This window comes from Podarcis erhardii (assembly GCF_964252035.2).
Source record: "Podarcis erhardii genome assembly, chromosome: 16".
Classification (NCBI taxonomy): Eukaryota; Metazoa; Chordata; class Lepidosauria; order Squamata; family Lacertidae; genus Podarcis; species Podarcis erhardii.
Window position 1 is genome coordinate 15,993,586 of NC_138514.1, and position 16,181 is coordinate 16,009,766.

Below are 16,181 nucleotides of genomic sequence, written 5' to 3' on the forward strand. Positions count from 1 at the left end.
GGCTCCCTGCCCTGCAGCACACCCAAGGCAGCTGCTTCCTTCTGCCTAATGGTTGGGCTGCTCCTAAAGCTGGGTGCAGGGTTGGCTGGGGCAAAGCAGGAAGAGAAAACATTCTGAAAGGCTCTTGGTTATTAAGAGTTCTGTGCTGGTTCTGCCTTGGGAAAACCTGGCACCAGCATGGCTCTTGGAGGGCATTTTTTCATATTAAAATGAAGTAGAAATAGTAGCATCTTACTTTTATGGGGAGCGGAGGGCTAAGGGGCCTTCCCTTTTTGCTTCACTCCCTTTTTTGCATTTTATTAAATTATTAATCATACATAAATAATCATAAATATGTGCACCCCACTACCAAGACCATTCCATTATAACCCCAACCTCCAAAAATTTTGACACCTCTTGCACTGATTTAAGCCCTTTCTGTTTTAACAATACAAATTCTACAAACACCATATCTCTTCAAAACCATTTCTCCTACATATTCCCAGTCTTAACATAGTGCAGGGGTCGGCAAGCTTTATCTTGCCTGGGCTGGATCGGTCCCGCGGAGATCCCTCCATGGGCTGGATCGCATGTCTACCCGTGATTTCCAGCGTCTGCACGTGGGCAGATGCGATTTCCAGTGCCTCAGAAGTGAGTCCCTGTGCTCCACTGTGCTGGTTTAGCGCAGCTCGCAAGCAGGCAGCTTGGTTCGGGGGGGGGGGGCTTGTGGGCCGGTCAAACGACCTCCACGGCCCGATTCCAGCCCATGGGCTTTAGGTTGGTGACCCCTGCCTTAGTGGCACACTTTAATTTATCATTAATGACTATATGCCAAACCTCTTTGCACCATTCTTCCATTTTATATTCTGCTTGCCCCTTCCACTTGCTAGCTTTCGTAATTCGTGTGGCTGTCAATAAATTTGTGAGCAAGTCCTTCATAGCCTCTGAACCTTCCACCGGATTTTAAATTGATAATAATGCTACCTCTGGACTTTTGGTCAGCTTTAACCCCGTGATTTCTGCTATCTCCTTAAACACCCTTTGCTGGAAAAAAAAATGTACACATTTACACCCCCACTACATGTGAACATAATTTATTGTTTTGTGTCCTCACACCCCTTTTGTCCGAGAAGTGCAAGAACTTGTGTGAGTCTCTCCTGCACTGTTAAAGGGCTCTGTAAACATAAGAGCCCTGCAGCTGGAGCAGACTAAACTTGTCCTAGTCCAGCATCCTCTTTCCTGCAGCATCCCTGTGGATTATGTGGTCCTCAGGATGCTCCAAATGTGTGTTCTCACATGGTGAATATTTAGGTAGGTGGCAGGAACATCATTGCAGCCAAGTGTTCCGCTGCAATGATGGTTGCATGAACTGGCTACAGCTCTCCCAGCCTCGCCCCCCACTCACCTCCATGACATGATGGATCCATTCCAGGAACTCTGCCACCTCTGTATAAACACCAGGTTGTCCAGGCTCCTTGCACCCGGTCCTCTGGCTCCCAATCCCCACCAGACGCCAGACATGCTCAAGCAGACAAACCAGAGGTCCTCCCCACTTGGCCTGCAAAAAGCAAGGAGATGGTCTCTGATACGTGTAGATGTCCTGATCTCCCAATCCAGAGGGAAATAGGATTTGTTTATTTTTTACCTGGCCTCCTGTAACCTAGTCACTCTGCTTTTTACCAAGCTATTCTTAATTCAGGAAGGAGACTTATTTCCACCAAGTTTGCCTGTTTAGAACATCTATAGCGTCCCTTCCCATGACAGTGTTCTCTGGGTGGCTTACGAACAATAAAACATTAAAATCCACTAATAGCCAGGGGTAGAGGAACTAAACAAAATCTAACATTAAAAAGGCAGAAGAAGAGAAGACATAAATGAAACCACCAGAAGAGAGAGCTGCTTTATCATGTTTAAACAGAAAGGGAAAGAATTTACCATCCATGGAGTAGAGAACGATTGATAAACATTTGCTTTTTTCTTGGGAAATATCCATTTTGTACAGGAAAGCAACTTAGACACGGTTCTATAGATCTCATTGGCTAAAACTGAGGCACTGTCAGCTCTGTTCCATTTTCTCTGTGAATATGTGTATGCAATTTTAAAAATGAAGTCTCTGAGCCCTTTGACTTGAGCTGATGTAAGGAAATGTAATGCAGGAAATAACTATTCTGTTGCTCAAATTAAAACCTGCTCTTTCCTGAATGCAAAGGCAATTTGGAAAGCTATCAGAGCACTAGGCTCTGATTTTATTTTTTAATAAAACTTAACTTTTGTCAAATGATTATTTCACTAATATGTAATACAATTTGAAAATAATCAAATATTTTAAGCTACTTTTCCTTGGATTCTGGCCATTCTGTAGGGATTCCCTCACCCTTTAGGGACTCCTCACCAGAGAAGGATTTAGGCAGCGCAAATGATTCTGCTGCAATGGGCGCTGAGCCTAGGGGGTGCTGCAACTTTGACATTGTGAACTGAGCAGAACGGAAGGCAAGAGGTGGCGTGAGTGCCAAATTTTGGTCTTGCACAGTGTGCCACTGAAATTTGCAAAACCAAAGTCCGCATTTGCTCTCACCCTGGTATTTCTGACCCCACGTGTCCCCTATCCCACTGCAACTGCAAAGCCACACACTTCCCAGTTATTACCTTGCAGGCCTCAGTGTTTCCATCCAAGTAATGGGCACAGAGCATTCTAGGGCTGAGCTCCCCTGCCATCCTACATGAGCTGTTGCACTTCTGGGTGCTGAGCAGGGTCACTGGCACTTCCGTCAGCATCTCAGCAGGGTCGCCTGTGGCTGCAAAACAAGCAACAACATCCTGTTCCTTGCAACAATGATATCTCTATATACATAAACATTTTTTAAATAAAATCTCCCTAGGTTTGTTACTTACCATTTTCTAATCTTGTGGTGTCCTGAGCCGAAATCCAGCATGTGCTTCCGCTAGGGATGTCTTGATGGTACTGGGGCAAACATATAGCTCCAACAGTATCTTGGAAGGAAGGATATATCTTATAGCCATTGAACTGATGGTGTAGGACAAGGGTCCCCAACCTGCGGCCCATGGAGGCCTTTTAACCAGCCCATGAGCTGCCCCCAAACCGAGCTGCCTGCTTGGCAAGTCCCTGCGTGCTGCGCTAAGCCAGTGCGGTGTGGGGGCTCTCTTCCGCAGCTCCAGAAATTGCTTCTGCACGTGCCCAGATGCCGGAAATCACTTTTGCGCAGTCACAACTTTTGGCGTCTGGGCATGCGCAGAAGCAATTGCCGGCACTGCAGATGTGTGCAGATACAATTTCTGGCATCATGTTGCACCTGTCCAGCCCATGGAGGTTCTCCGCGGGAGTGATCCGTCCCATGCCCAGTAAGCCTTGCCGACCCCTGGTGTAGGAGTTCCAGTTCCCACCTTAAGCCTTTGTGCCAAGAGCAAAGCTTATGGTGTGAGAGTCCTTCTCAAAGTGGGGTGGATTATGGCCGTGTGTCCTGCTTTGCAGTATCCACTCCTTTCTTTAAAAGGATGCCCAGCCCAAGTCTGGTTTAAACATTAAGCATGATATGAAGTTGCCCACCAACAGTTAGCAAAACCTGGACAACAGAATGAGGAAGCACACTATGGTGCAATTAATTGCATTTCCATTTGAATTATAGCAATTATTTATAAATGTGCGCTTACATGTATAAAGCTCCCTTTGCAAATCTGGATCCTTTGTTATGGATAAATGGCATACCGGTCACCAGCTGCTGGCACGGCTCACCTGAGAAACGCAGAGGCTCCTTCAGCTTCAGCATTGCAATGTCATAGTCGTGGCTCCTGCTGCTGTAGTTGGGGTGGGGAACTGCCATCTCCACTGCCACTTCCACCTGCTCTTTGACACTGGTGTGGTCTTCAAGCCCAGCAAGGGCCACCCAGCCGGAAAGCCTGGAACCAAACAAAAATCCTGAGCATGCCTCACTGGGCTTTTTCGCTTCCAGCTCCAGAGGATGAATGTGCCAGATATTCAGAAAGGGTTTCAAGACCAAATAACAATGATGATAGTAATAATAATAATTTATTATTTATACCCCACCTATCTGGCTGCATTAAAAATGTGATAAAACACCAAACATTAAAAACTTCCCTAAACAGGGCTGCCTTCAGATGCCTTCTAAAAGTCAGATTCGTTTATTTCCTTGACATTGGATTGGGAGGGCGTTCTACAGGGTGGGCGCCACTACCGAGAAGGCCCTCTGCCTGGTTTTCTGCAACCTCACTTCTCGCAGTGAGGGAACCGCCAGAAGGCCCTCGGAGCTGGACCTCAGTGCTTGGGTTGAAGATGGGAGTGGAGACGCTCCTTCAGGTATACTGGGCCGAGGCATTTAGGGCTTTAAAGGTCAGCACCAACACTTTGAATTGTGCTTGGAAACGTACTAGGAGCCAATGTAGGTCTTTCAGGACCGGTGTTATATGGTCTCAGTGGCCGCTCCCAGTCACCAGTCTAGCTGCCGCATTCTGGATTAGTTGTAGTTTCTGGGTCACCTTCAAAGGTAGCCCCACATAGAGCACATTGCAGTAGTCCAAGTGGTCCACCTGTCTCGTTTTACATGGAAAAGCCCAACATGTTTGGAAACTGGGGAGAGGTGAGAAAACTTGTTTGCATACCCTCTCTCCTATATACTAAGACCTTGCCTGAAGAGTTCATTACCCAACACCGCAAAAAACCTGGAGATGGGACTGCATCAAGTGCCATCCATAGGTAAGGACCATAGCTTGCTGGTACAGCATCTGTTCTTCATGCAAGAGGTATCGGGTTTTATCCCCAGCATATCCCATTTAAGTCCCTGGAGAGGTTCTGCCAGCTATGGTGGGTAATACTGAGCTGGATGGACCTCAATGTTCTGGCTCAGAATGAGGTTGTTGCATGTTCCCCCAACAGTGACATCTTCTGGGGGCAATACCACCCATTTTGTTCCCTCCTCAAAGCCAATGACACCCAGTGACCCTCACTGGCTTCCCTATGCAAGAAACCTTATTTTGCTAAGTTGCTTCTGTTGCTATCAATTGATGGGGGCCATTAGCAGAGGAGAGCAGCCTTCCCTTTTTTACTCCATGCATGGTCCTCCATCCAGATAAAAATGGTGTCTCAAGGCTGAGCTGATTATGCACTAAGTAAGATGGTAGGTAGCAAATGACTTACCTATGAGCTATGCACCGGGAGGACTTGTCCATGCAAGTATAAATTTGCATCCCTACACAAAACTGTCCAGAAGAGCTGGGACAGCTCAGTCGACAGTGCATGAAACTCTTAATCTTAGGGTTGTGGATTTGAGCACCACGCTAGGCGAAAAGGGGGTTGGACAAGATGACCCTTGTGGTCCCTACAATTCTATGAAAAACCGACAAAGATTTGGCCAAATCTGCCCCTTCTTTCCTGCTGTTGGAGTCAGATTCTCCCACGCTTACTTGTGCATGCAGTGAGCAGCTGTGGCGATCCATTCCTGCGACACCATAGAGCCTGCGCAAAAATGGTTGGCCTCGTGATAAAGGGTGACCTGCCACGGCCAGTGCCCCGAAGGTGGGTCCTTTTTCTCCATTGCCTGTGAAGCCTTGGAGCCACACTCTGTGGGGAAGATGAAAGGTGGAGGGGCTCACTCCTCAGATTAGCTCTCAAGGAATCTAAGAGAGAAAAAAACTTATCTTTTCCCCTGTTGGGATTCCTACCAGTCCAAATGGAAAGCTACACTGCATGAAAAGCTAAGAGGCTTGGGGTTTCCCCCACAGGCCCTGATAGCTGTAGGTTATGAGAAAGCTAGAGCAATAATCCGCCAACGAATTTGGGATGTGGAACTGCAGTGCCACGTGAGCAAGATGAATAAAAGATAATGGGAGAGGATTTGCCCCAGCAAATTATTTGTCAAAATTACAAATACCTAAATACACACAATCATTTACCCTTGCTAGATTCAACGTGCTGCCATCTGCCTTATTGCAGGGCAGATTTGAGGATAAACTATATGCGGAACGAGTCTGCCCTTGCGGCTTGATGGAGGTAGAAACTGTCTCTCATGCCTTGTTACACTGCCATTTCTACGGGGATATACGCTCGGTATTTATTACTCCTGCTATGCAAAAATCTCCAAATGAATCCAAACTTCAATGTCTAAAATCCCTGGTAGAGGACAAGGATCCTGAGATCACATTAAGGGTAGCCAAATTCTGTATGATTGCCATAAAACTTAGGGAACAAGCTGTGCTATCATAATGATTAAGGTTTTAAATGATAATTTTAGTTTATATACTAGTGACTAAGTTTTAATTTATATCTTTTTTAACTGTTTAACTATATCTATATTGTCCCTGTTATACCTAATTGCAAATTCAAATGTATCTCTATCGTGTTTTATGACTTCCTGGATATTGTATGTGGGCTGGAACTGGTCTGCGACCGAAATAATAAAATTCACATTCTGAGAGAAAAACAACCTTTGCTTGGAATAGTGTTGAGGTATTCCTAGGGTGAAGGGCCACAGCCCAGCATCCTTTAAGAATGCGAAGGTTCCTGAGGCACACCTCAGTTTTGTGCAGATTGGACCTCAGTCACAGCAAAGGATGGGAATAAAGCATGTTTTATTTAATGCAGATAAAGGCTCTCAATGTGCAAATGGCTGCACACATCTCATTTTACACCCAGAGTGTGCATTGCCTTAGATCAGGCATAGGCAGCCTTCGGCCCTCCAGATGTTTTGGACTACAATTCTCATCATCCCTGACCACTGGTGCTCTTAGCTAGGGATCATGGGAATTGTAGGCCAAAACATCTGGAGGGCCGAAAGTTGCCTATGCCTGCCTTAGATGTTTGTTTGTCTGTTTATGAAAGATGGCTGGATGTTAACAACATCGGATTTGGCTATTGGTGGAAAGGTGCTTTTTTCAGGGCAAATCAGGGCGCCAATGTATGATGGTTTCTGAAGTACCATAAGGTGAGTTTGGGTTACTTACCAGAACATTTGAGGGCTACAATGCGACCCGAAGGACATCTACTCCTGAATAAAACAAATTGGTGGTTAAATGCTGTGAAACCCAAGCAGACCCATTATGCACAGCAACGACAATTTCTGGAGTCTGAGGAAATTGGTAAGCTGATAGAATCCTCTTGACTGATCAAATTTCTGTGGCATTTTCCAGACAAATATATCCTAAGGCAGATTACAAAGAGCCAATAATAGGCTGGCATCTGCCTGCGTCAGGAGCATAGGGGCCAAGGTCCCTTTGCCCCCCCCCATAAAATATTTGCGGGGGGCCTCCCTCCCCCAAGCTGATGGACAGTGTCATTCAAATGGGGTGTGTGCACTGTGTTTTGTGATTGATTATGCAGGGAGGGGCTTATCTGCCCCCCCCCAATATTTTATTCATCCTGCTCAGGAATATTACTGCAGCAAAAATCTTTAATAAGTGGTTACAGGGGTGTGTGAATTAAAATGTACAGTACCCAGGGGAGGGGAGTCACGGGATTTGGAGAATCCCTATTTTTGGATTTGAAATTGTTTTGGCATACAATTGTGTGCGTTTGTTACTATTGTTCCAGTAACAAGAAGCCGAAAGCACCAGCCTGAAGATGACGAGTGAGACCTCGTCGAAACGTCGCCTAGACACCCCAACTTTTACACGGGAAGACACCCGAGGACACCAAAACCTGCATATATATATATATATATATATATATATGAAAGAAAGTGGATGCCACCCAAAAAGTCTGAAATCATGTTTTGACATTAAACAAAAGAAAAGAAAAGAAAATGGGAGTTCAGCTTAAGCAGGGGACCAACCTCATTTGCCACTTATTCTTGATGTTTCGTTTCCAGTTGGGCAAAATCTGAGCAAAATCTTGGGTGGTGTTCAGCTTCACATCTGTTAGGTTTACCCCTTTGTGGTGGGTGAGCCTGCAGGAGTGACAGACAGGAGTCATCACTTTGGAAAAAAATCACACCAGTGTGTGTGTGTGTGTGTGTGTGTGTGTGTGTGTGTGTGTGTGTTCATGAATCTATGGGGCCACTGGCTCTTCCTACATTAGTATGGACTTCTCCAGGGATGCCCTCCAGATGTGGTTAGCCTGCAGCTCCCATAAGCCCCAGCCAGCCTGGCCAATGGCAAGGGATGATGGGACTTGTAGTCCAGAACACATCTGGAAGGCCAAACATTGGCTGCCTATTGGCTGCTCATTTTAACTGGAGTTAGATGGGATGCCCACACCATGCTTCAACATGAATTTTCATGTGAGTTTGCAAATAAAATGATAAAGACCACATCAATTTTAAAAAATGTTCAAAATAATCAAAGTTAGTATTTTTTAAACTACATATTAATAATCAAATCTGAAAGTTGCACATATATATATATACAGTATGCCTTTTTAAAAGCATGGCAGATGTTGATCTGTGACGGGCTGAAGCCTGGAGAGCAGCAAGATCTGATAAGAGAAAGTGATTTGTATCAGATTCTAGTTTGCACTGTGTAATTCAGTTCAATATTTTTTCATTTAAAGACAGTTCTAAACCACTTGCAGATTCCTTTGGAAATGTGAAACGGTATGGGAATGATTTAAATACATTTGAATGAATGAATGAATGAATGAATGATCAGTGGTATGGGAGAGTGTCTCTGAGTGGAAAGTTGAGGCAAACGTGGTACAAAAAATAAAAATGTCACCCAGAAAACTAGCAAAGTGTGTGTGTTTGTGTGCATGTAAGAGTGTGCTACAACTAGACCTGGAAGACTACAATTTCAGTGATGTGAAATAATGAAACCTCTGGAGGGGTTCTGTAGATATCCAGGGCAGGTTCCATATCTTGTGAGCTGACGGACTGATTTATGCAACTGCCTTTCATAGACAAGACAACAAAGTGTGTGGGATTGGGAAGATTTGACACCCCATCTTGCTGCACTTACCGGGCGTGACCCAGCCACCTGCAGATTTGCATCCCCAGGGAGACATCCCAGTTTTCATGGCATACCAGAAACCAGTTGGATTGACCCTCAGCCTGCACTTCCAATAAGAAGTTGCTTCTGTTTATTCTGAAAAATACTAAAATGGGGTGGATTAAAAACCTCATCCTGCTGGGCTTGATCTGCCCCTGCTGGGAAGGAATTCTGTATTATCCATCATTTTGGGGCAATCAGGCCTTCACAAGCCATTTTTTTTTAAGGGGAGGGGGAAATAGTGGCAGCATAGTGGTGTAAGGAGTTTGTAGCTGTGTCTACTTCTTTCAGCTTTTACCTGGTTATTGGCAATAGCTAGATGAGTTGCACAGATGAGTTGTGCTCCTCAAAAGATCCGCTATCCATACAGCCAGCACCCCAAAAACACATTCCGCCTTTCTTCTAAGCACATATGGACGAACCTGTCAGTTTTGAGTTCTCTCACTTTCTCATTTTTCCAGTCTTTGGTTCGTTACTCACACACGAAAACAAAGATCACCACAGCCAATCACAAACAAACAACCACACCCTAGGCACCAAACCCTAGACACCAAACCCTACATACATTAAGCATTACAGAAACATCACCCCCCACATCTTCCCTCCCTCCACCCCTTCTCTTTTTTTCTCCCTCTAATGTCTCAACAAATGAAACTGATTTGTAAAAATGTTACATGGAAAAAATATGAGATACATTACGCTTACTTCTGTAAAACAAGAAAATCTTTAATAATTTTTTTAAAAAAAAGAGTTCATTTAAAAAATGTTGTATTAGTCACTGCAATATATATCAGCTGTATCCCGCATTCTCTGTCTGCTAGCGCTAGGGCTTTTGCAGTAGCAGACAGGTGAGTTTTAATGTTGTGCAACAGAGGAATCTAATGCAGCAGTTGCAGTTAGGGTTGCCAGATCAGAAACGTCCCAGACCCTGAGATTTCAGGGCCCAAACCTGAGACCCTGGTGGTGTCACAAAGGCGGACCCTGGTGATTCTTCAGCAGCTCACCAGGGAGAGTCTATGCAATTTTGCAACAAGTTCCTGGTAACTGAAGCTTGGAAACAGCATGCATAATTGTAGTATCAATCAATCAATCAATCAATCAATCAATCAATCAATCAATCAAAAGCACTCTTGCCCACCTGGAGATTCAAGCCCTCCCCCTGCCACCCTGGAGGTCCGGCAACCCTAGCTGCAGTAACAGAAACTTGTGCAACACATTGCGCAATCCATTGCACAACAAAGTTATCAACAACGTGGTTATGCGTTCTTTTGCGCAACAACACCCTGCTGGTGCAAAGCATTTCATGGGCAAAATGAGTACACCTCTTTAGTGCCTTTAACTTAGTGCTGCATTGGAGATTCCAAACCTTTTTTGCTCCCGGCGTCTCCAGCGAGGGTGTCTTCGTCCTTCTCCCCTTCTTCCATCGTTTCCCTGCACCTTGTTAGAGCAGCCTCTGGGTCCTGGAGAGGGAACGACCCCTGAAGGGGAAGGGGCTTCTGCAGTTGTTTCACTAAGAGGACAATGGCAGAAGGAGGGTGGAACAGCAGCCTAGATACTGCGCCCCACATAGCAACCACCAGAGCTGGGCTACCTATCAGAGAAGCAACTTCTCTCCATGTGCCCACCTAAGCCTGGCTATGCACAACCTCCTAGCTGGCCTGTACTTACCCAGAAACCAAACCCCAATGGTTGTTCCAATCAGCAAGCCAAAGGATCCCAGGACCAAGAGGCACCTCTGGGCTGTGCAGGAGTTTGCAAGAAATGTTTTTGAAGGCACTTGATACAAAAGGAGAGAGAAATTTGATTATGGGGTGGGAAACTGAAATATCAGAGAAGGGCTGTAGCTCAGTGGCAGAGCACCTGCTTTGCATGCAGAAGGTCCCCAATAGCATTACCAGGTAGACCTGAGGATGTCCACTCCCTGAAACCCAGAGAGTTGATGCCGGTACTGAGCTAGACAGACCAAGAATCTGACGGTAAAAGGAAGCGTCCTCCTTGTTCCTATAATCCTGTTAGTGCTCTGGGATTCATCTTGAGAAAATCTTGATGGCAGGAGGTGGAAAGCAGGAGGAGGAGGAGGAAGAAGAAGATGACGGGGCAGCAGATCCCAATACAGTGGTACCTTGGTTTATGAACTTAATCCGTTGGGGAAGTCCATTCTTAAACCAAAACTGTTTTAAAACCGAGGCACGCTTTCTCTAATGAGGCCTCCCCTAGGATCCCCACTCCTCCGTGGGGTTTTTTTTTGGGGGGGGGCACCTAGCCCTGGTGCTCACCCCCAAAGCTCTAGCTGCCAGAACTGTGCCGTCCTTTAAAGCGGACGACACAGAGCGTGCCACCATTGCCCCTGCAGTGAACCGGAAGTCCATTCTTAAACCAAAACCGTTCTTAAACTGCGGCGTGCTTTCCCCAATGAGGCCTCCCGCTGCTTGTGCCCTTCCACCATTCGGATTCTGTTCTTAGACCAAGGTAAAGTTCTCAGACCAGGACACTATTTCTGGTTTTGATGAGTTTGTAAACCAAATCGTTCTTAAACCAGACTGTTCTTAAACTGAGGTACCACTGTATAAACCTGTATTTAGGGCCAGCCCATTCATGAGGCAAGGTGAGGTGTCCAGGATTCATCAAGGAAGCAGATCCCAATGTCAGTCTTCCTTCTCCACTTGTTCCTAATGTAAATCGTCCCTCACCTCTTCTCCCCTGGTGGGGAGGGGGATGAAATTTCGGGGTGCCAAAATGTCTTGGGCTGGCCCTGTCTACTGCCCACCCAGCTTTTATAACTCCCAGGTCCAATCCCATCAAATAGCTCACCATTCTCTTCCAACGCCCGTGATCTCTCTTCCCCCTTTGCCTCTGAGGAGGGACCAGGATTGTGGCTTTGAACCTGAGGGTCAAACCACACATGACATTTATTCACAGAGGGAGATGGCTGAAGGTCATCCCCATTTGGGTGGGTGGAGACAGCAGTTTTGTGGCAACTTAAAGGCTAGTATGGTCTTACAGCATAAGTTTTCAAAGTCTGAAGTCCATTTCAAAAGCGTTATATACTGTTAAATACCTTTCTGCCAGCCTCCAAGTTTATGAAAGCGAGAGCTGTATGTAAGCCACCCATCAGTCATTCTGGATCACATCCTGACAAACCCAACCACTGGACTTTTATCAGTATTTATCTTATGGAGGCAGTTCCCTTCAAGAGCACAAGGACTGTCAGGACTTACTAAATGAAACAAAACATTCCCTGCAGGTCTCCAATGTGATTTATCATACTGAGTGTGAGACGCCACAGTCAGTTTGTGTGTAAGAATATCAACTGACCCAAGCTCATGTTTTAGGAATCATACTGTAAATCCACTGCAAACTTGACAAAAATATATCTATCAGAACAACCACTTGCAAAGCACTACGGTCTGGAAAATCACAGCCCCTCTGATTTATCAGGTACTGCAAGAGAGAAACTACCTTGTTCCAGGAACACTGGAAACAAGATAAAATGTCTGGATTTATAGACTTTTAACCTTGAGACCATATGGCCCCACTTTGGGACATAGTAATACCTGCCACCACTTAGCTTCAGCAAATGCAATATGGTAATATTTTTGCTTTGCGTGGACAGGCGGAGTCCCCAGATCCCGAGTGGTCCCCCCGTCATGTGGAATAACGACTCTAGACAACGTGCTATGGGATTAAATTGGCCACAACTTTATTAAATTTCAAATGTGGGTAGACCTTGGCTCAGGCATTGGGCGTTCTCCCTCCCTAGTCCCCAGCCGGGGACCTAGGGAGCATCAGGGTTATCCAGTGTGTGGGGGGGGGATGGGCCGGCTCTGGAGAACATATGTTCAAGCAGAGATAGCCGCCCCCGTTACGCCGCCGCAGGGGAGAGCAATGACGACCTTTCGGCGTACGGCCAAAGCCTCCCTTCAAAAACCCCTTTAACGGGGAACCCTGGTATCGCCGCCGCAAAAAGGAAGATGGACTAAAGGATTCCGCCCAAGGCCTGATACCGCCAAAGTTGTGACGTTTTGCTACGGGAAAGGCGAAACCTGCCAATGCAGGGAAATTCCTTTCCGGCCCTTTAACAGCGACCTTATCGTAGCAGCGCCCGCATACCTGTGGAGACAGGTTAACCTGCAAAACCTATGAAGAAAAGTTAACCTGCAAAAGAAGACATTAACTGAGGGTGGGTAGGGTGGGAGAAGCTCTGGAGCCAAGTGAGGATTAACAATTAAGATCCACCCTCTATTGTGTGGGCAGGTAATCCCTCCCCTTACCTGGCCTGGTTTCCCTGGCAACACTTCCCCCAGGTGGGATTGGACAACTCGCTGGGGTAGGCGGGGACCTCCAGGTATCCCACCTGAGGGAAGGCAAAGCCTATGCTGATGGGGCCACTCCAGATCCAGGGCTGCACGCGTCCACGCAAAAGGCGCCCCCCGTTTTAAGTGGGGAGTGGTCATTGTTAGTCACTGTTAATATGCACACAACCCACCCCCTAGCTAGAGAGAGAGAGAGAGAGAGAGAGAGAGAGAGAGAGAAAATGGGGCTGTATGGGAATGAAACTTCAAAAAGTACAGCAATTGTAGATAAGCAAAGCAACCAATTCACAGCAACAAAAACTGGTGATTACCCCATCATTCAGGTTTTGCTGTGTAAATTACCCCCAGCAGTGGGAACAGGAAACCAGTGTCTTATAGAAACTTATAGATTCAGACTTCTTGATTGGTTCTAACCAGACAGTTTCATCCTGGAATCTCCCTCTGAAATCCCCCTGTTTGAGAAAGGCAACTCTTAAGTCAGAAGTGTCTGGAGAGATGAAATGATCCCATTTCTGGTTTCTGAACGCTGCTATTTCTGATGTCAGAAATTTTGTTTCCATTTGTTCTTTTGCATAGAGACTAGCCTGTTAGTACACTGCAGAAGGGGCATTACCTGAAGGGGGTGTGTGGCTTGGACCACCATAGAATCTGATTCAAATTTGGTCAAAAAATCTAATTATATTTCATGACAAATCTAGTGACACACACCAAGAATGTTTGAAGAAACCACCCCTGCAAAAGACAAAAAATAGGCAGAGTGATTCTGACTTTGAATTGGCAGGGAATGTTGGAGGATGAGTGATAGATACATCATCAGTCATTTTATTTCCAGGTTGCCCCTTGCTCTCCTATCTCCACAACTGTAGGATGCCAGAGTCACGCTTGAGATGCTTGAGATATTCTGCAGCTCATGTAGCAACCGGAGAAGAATTTAACAGGGGTATCTTACCATTGCAGGGAATGCCAGTAGGTCAAAATGGTGTCTGGAGCTTCAGTTCATCGCTTCAAGGTGTAGGAGATGAAGGCTGAATAGGGCCAAGCTGGTAACCCATCATTAAATAGGCTACTGGCTCAGATTCCTCTCCTTGTGCATGCACAATCCACACACCTCCCACCCCAAGAGTGAATAGAGCCATTGTTTTAGCCAGGAGGTCAGGTGGCTGGTTGGTTGATTTCCCCTTTATCGCCAACCAGCTGATGGGACACCTGGAAAGAGAGACAAGCATGTGGTTGCTTAGCAACCCCTCCTCTCTCTCCCAAACCAGGAAAGATGCCCCAACCTGCATGGTGCAGGACAACCTTCCTGGGTGCTTGCTCAGAGCGAAAAGGCTGAGCGACATTTGCAGTTGATGAAACAGTGTCGAAAACAGGAGCACAGGACAAGGGCTTTCTCTGGCTGGGGTCAAAACGTTATGGGGGAAGTGAGAAATCACTGTAATTATTGAAGGAAATGGACTCCTATTCCCATCTCTCTAAAGGTCACAAGCCATGTCGTCATCACCAAAGCTCCACAGCTGTCCCTCTAACACATGGCTCCTTTGTGTGACGTAAAGTCACCGACATTTGATGGAGAGGAAAAGAGGTACCAGTTTTTAAGTGAAAGACTATGACAGTGATCCAGAATAACTTGCTTTTCATGGTGTCTGGTGGTGAACCCCATCGAAGGCTGTTTATTCTATAGTGGTACCTTGGTTCTGAAACGCCTTGGTACTCAAACAGCTTGGAACCCAAACACTGCAAACCTGGAAGTAAGTGTTCCGGTTTGTGAACTTTTTCCGGAAGCCGAACATTCTCTGTTTGGAGTGTTATGCTTCCGATTTGAGTGCCACACTTCCCTTTTGAGTGCCATGCCGAGGTCTGTCTGTTTTTGCTATTTATTTTGCATTTTTGTTTTTGCAGCTTTTTTGTTTTGTTTTTGTGATTGTGTGGAACCTAGTTCAGCTTCTGATTGATTGATTGATTGTGTGACTGTAGTACATTGATTATTGCTTTCATTTTATGGATCAATGGTCTCGTTAGATAGTAAAATTCATGTTAAATTGCTGTTTTAGGGGTTGTTTTAAAAAATCTGGAACGGATTACTCCATTTTGCATTACTTTCTACGGGAAAGTGCACCTTGGTTTTGGAACGTTTTAATTTTGGAACGGACTTCCAGAACAGATTAAGTTTGAGAACGAAGGTACCACTGTATTTGAAAGGGGTTTCATATATTTAGCACACGGGTGGGAAGGGTGTGGCCCTCCAGATATTGTTGGTCTCCCATCATCTCTGACCATTCATCCTGCTGGCTGGGATTGGTGGGAACCAGAGGTGCCAGAAAAATAATTTAAATCCCCCAGAGCTGTCAAAGACTGTAAGAGAGGAGTGTGGAACATCTGTAGCCCTCTAGAGATGGACTACAACTCCCATCATCCCTGACCATTGCCCTTGCTGGCTGCTGGGAGTTGGAGTCCAACAACCTCTGGCAAGCATCCTGATTTCTGTTGTCAAAGATAAACCCTGTACCACCTAGAAAACACGCCTTCCGCCTATAAAATTTATGTTAAAAATTCTGTATTTCAAAACTCTGTGCCTGCTAGCAAAGTTGTTTCATCCTGTACCAATGCAATACAATTTCTGCCCTTCAAAGAGGTAGCCTTGAATGAAATCAATGGGTTTTCTTGCATATGCTTAATTTCGGAGTGGGCATTCTTCTTTGTCAGATTTCTTTTTTTAAAACTCCCTAATTGCAAGAGTGCTCAAAATGGACAATATCAAGAACAATTCAAAATAAAATGTTATATTAATACATATAATACATATTTTCCAAGATAATGAAGCACTTCTATGTCAACAGAATTCAGCTCCATATCATGTTACTGCTGTGTGCAAAAGGTGGATTCCTGAGAATCATATTCCATTGCTGGAATGGCCTGGGAATAACCCAGACCTTAACTCAA

General features: G+C 45.6%; 1 protein-coding gene across 1 annotated transcript; it reads right to left on the reverse strand.

The window, feature by feature from the left end:
* Positions 1–700: 700 nt before the first annotated feature.
* On the reverse strand, positions 701–14,318 carry TMPRSS5 (transmembrane serine protease 5). Its single transcript, XM_081844422.1, is given in 14 exon segments — positions 701–1,286; positions 1,290–1,352; positions 1,355–1,537; positions 2,626–2,774; positions 2,872–2,970; positions 3,731–3,894; positions 5,416–5,572; positions 6,952–6,995; positions 7,779–7,892; positions 8,899–9,034; positions 10,295–10,438; positions 10,597–10,704; positions 11,740–11,812; positions 14,191–14,318. Coding segments are annotated over 14 exon segments (1,452 nt in total). The 5' UTR covers positions 14,194–14,318; the 3' UTR covers positions 701–1,271.
* Between the last annotated feature and the right edge of the window lie 1,863 nt (positions 14,319–16,181).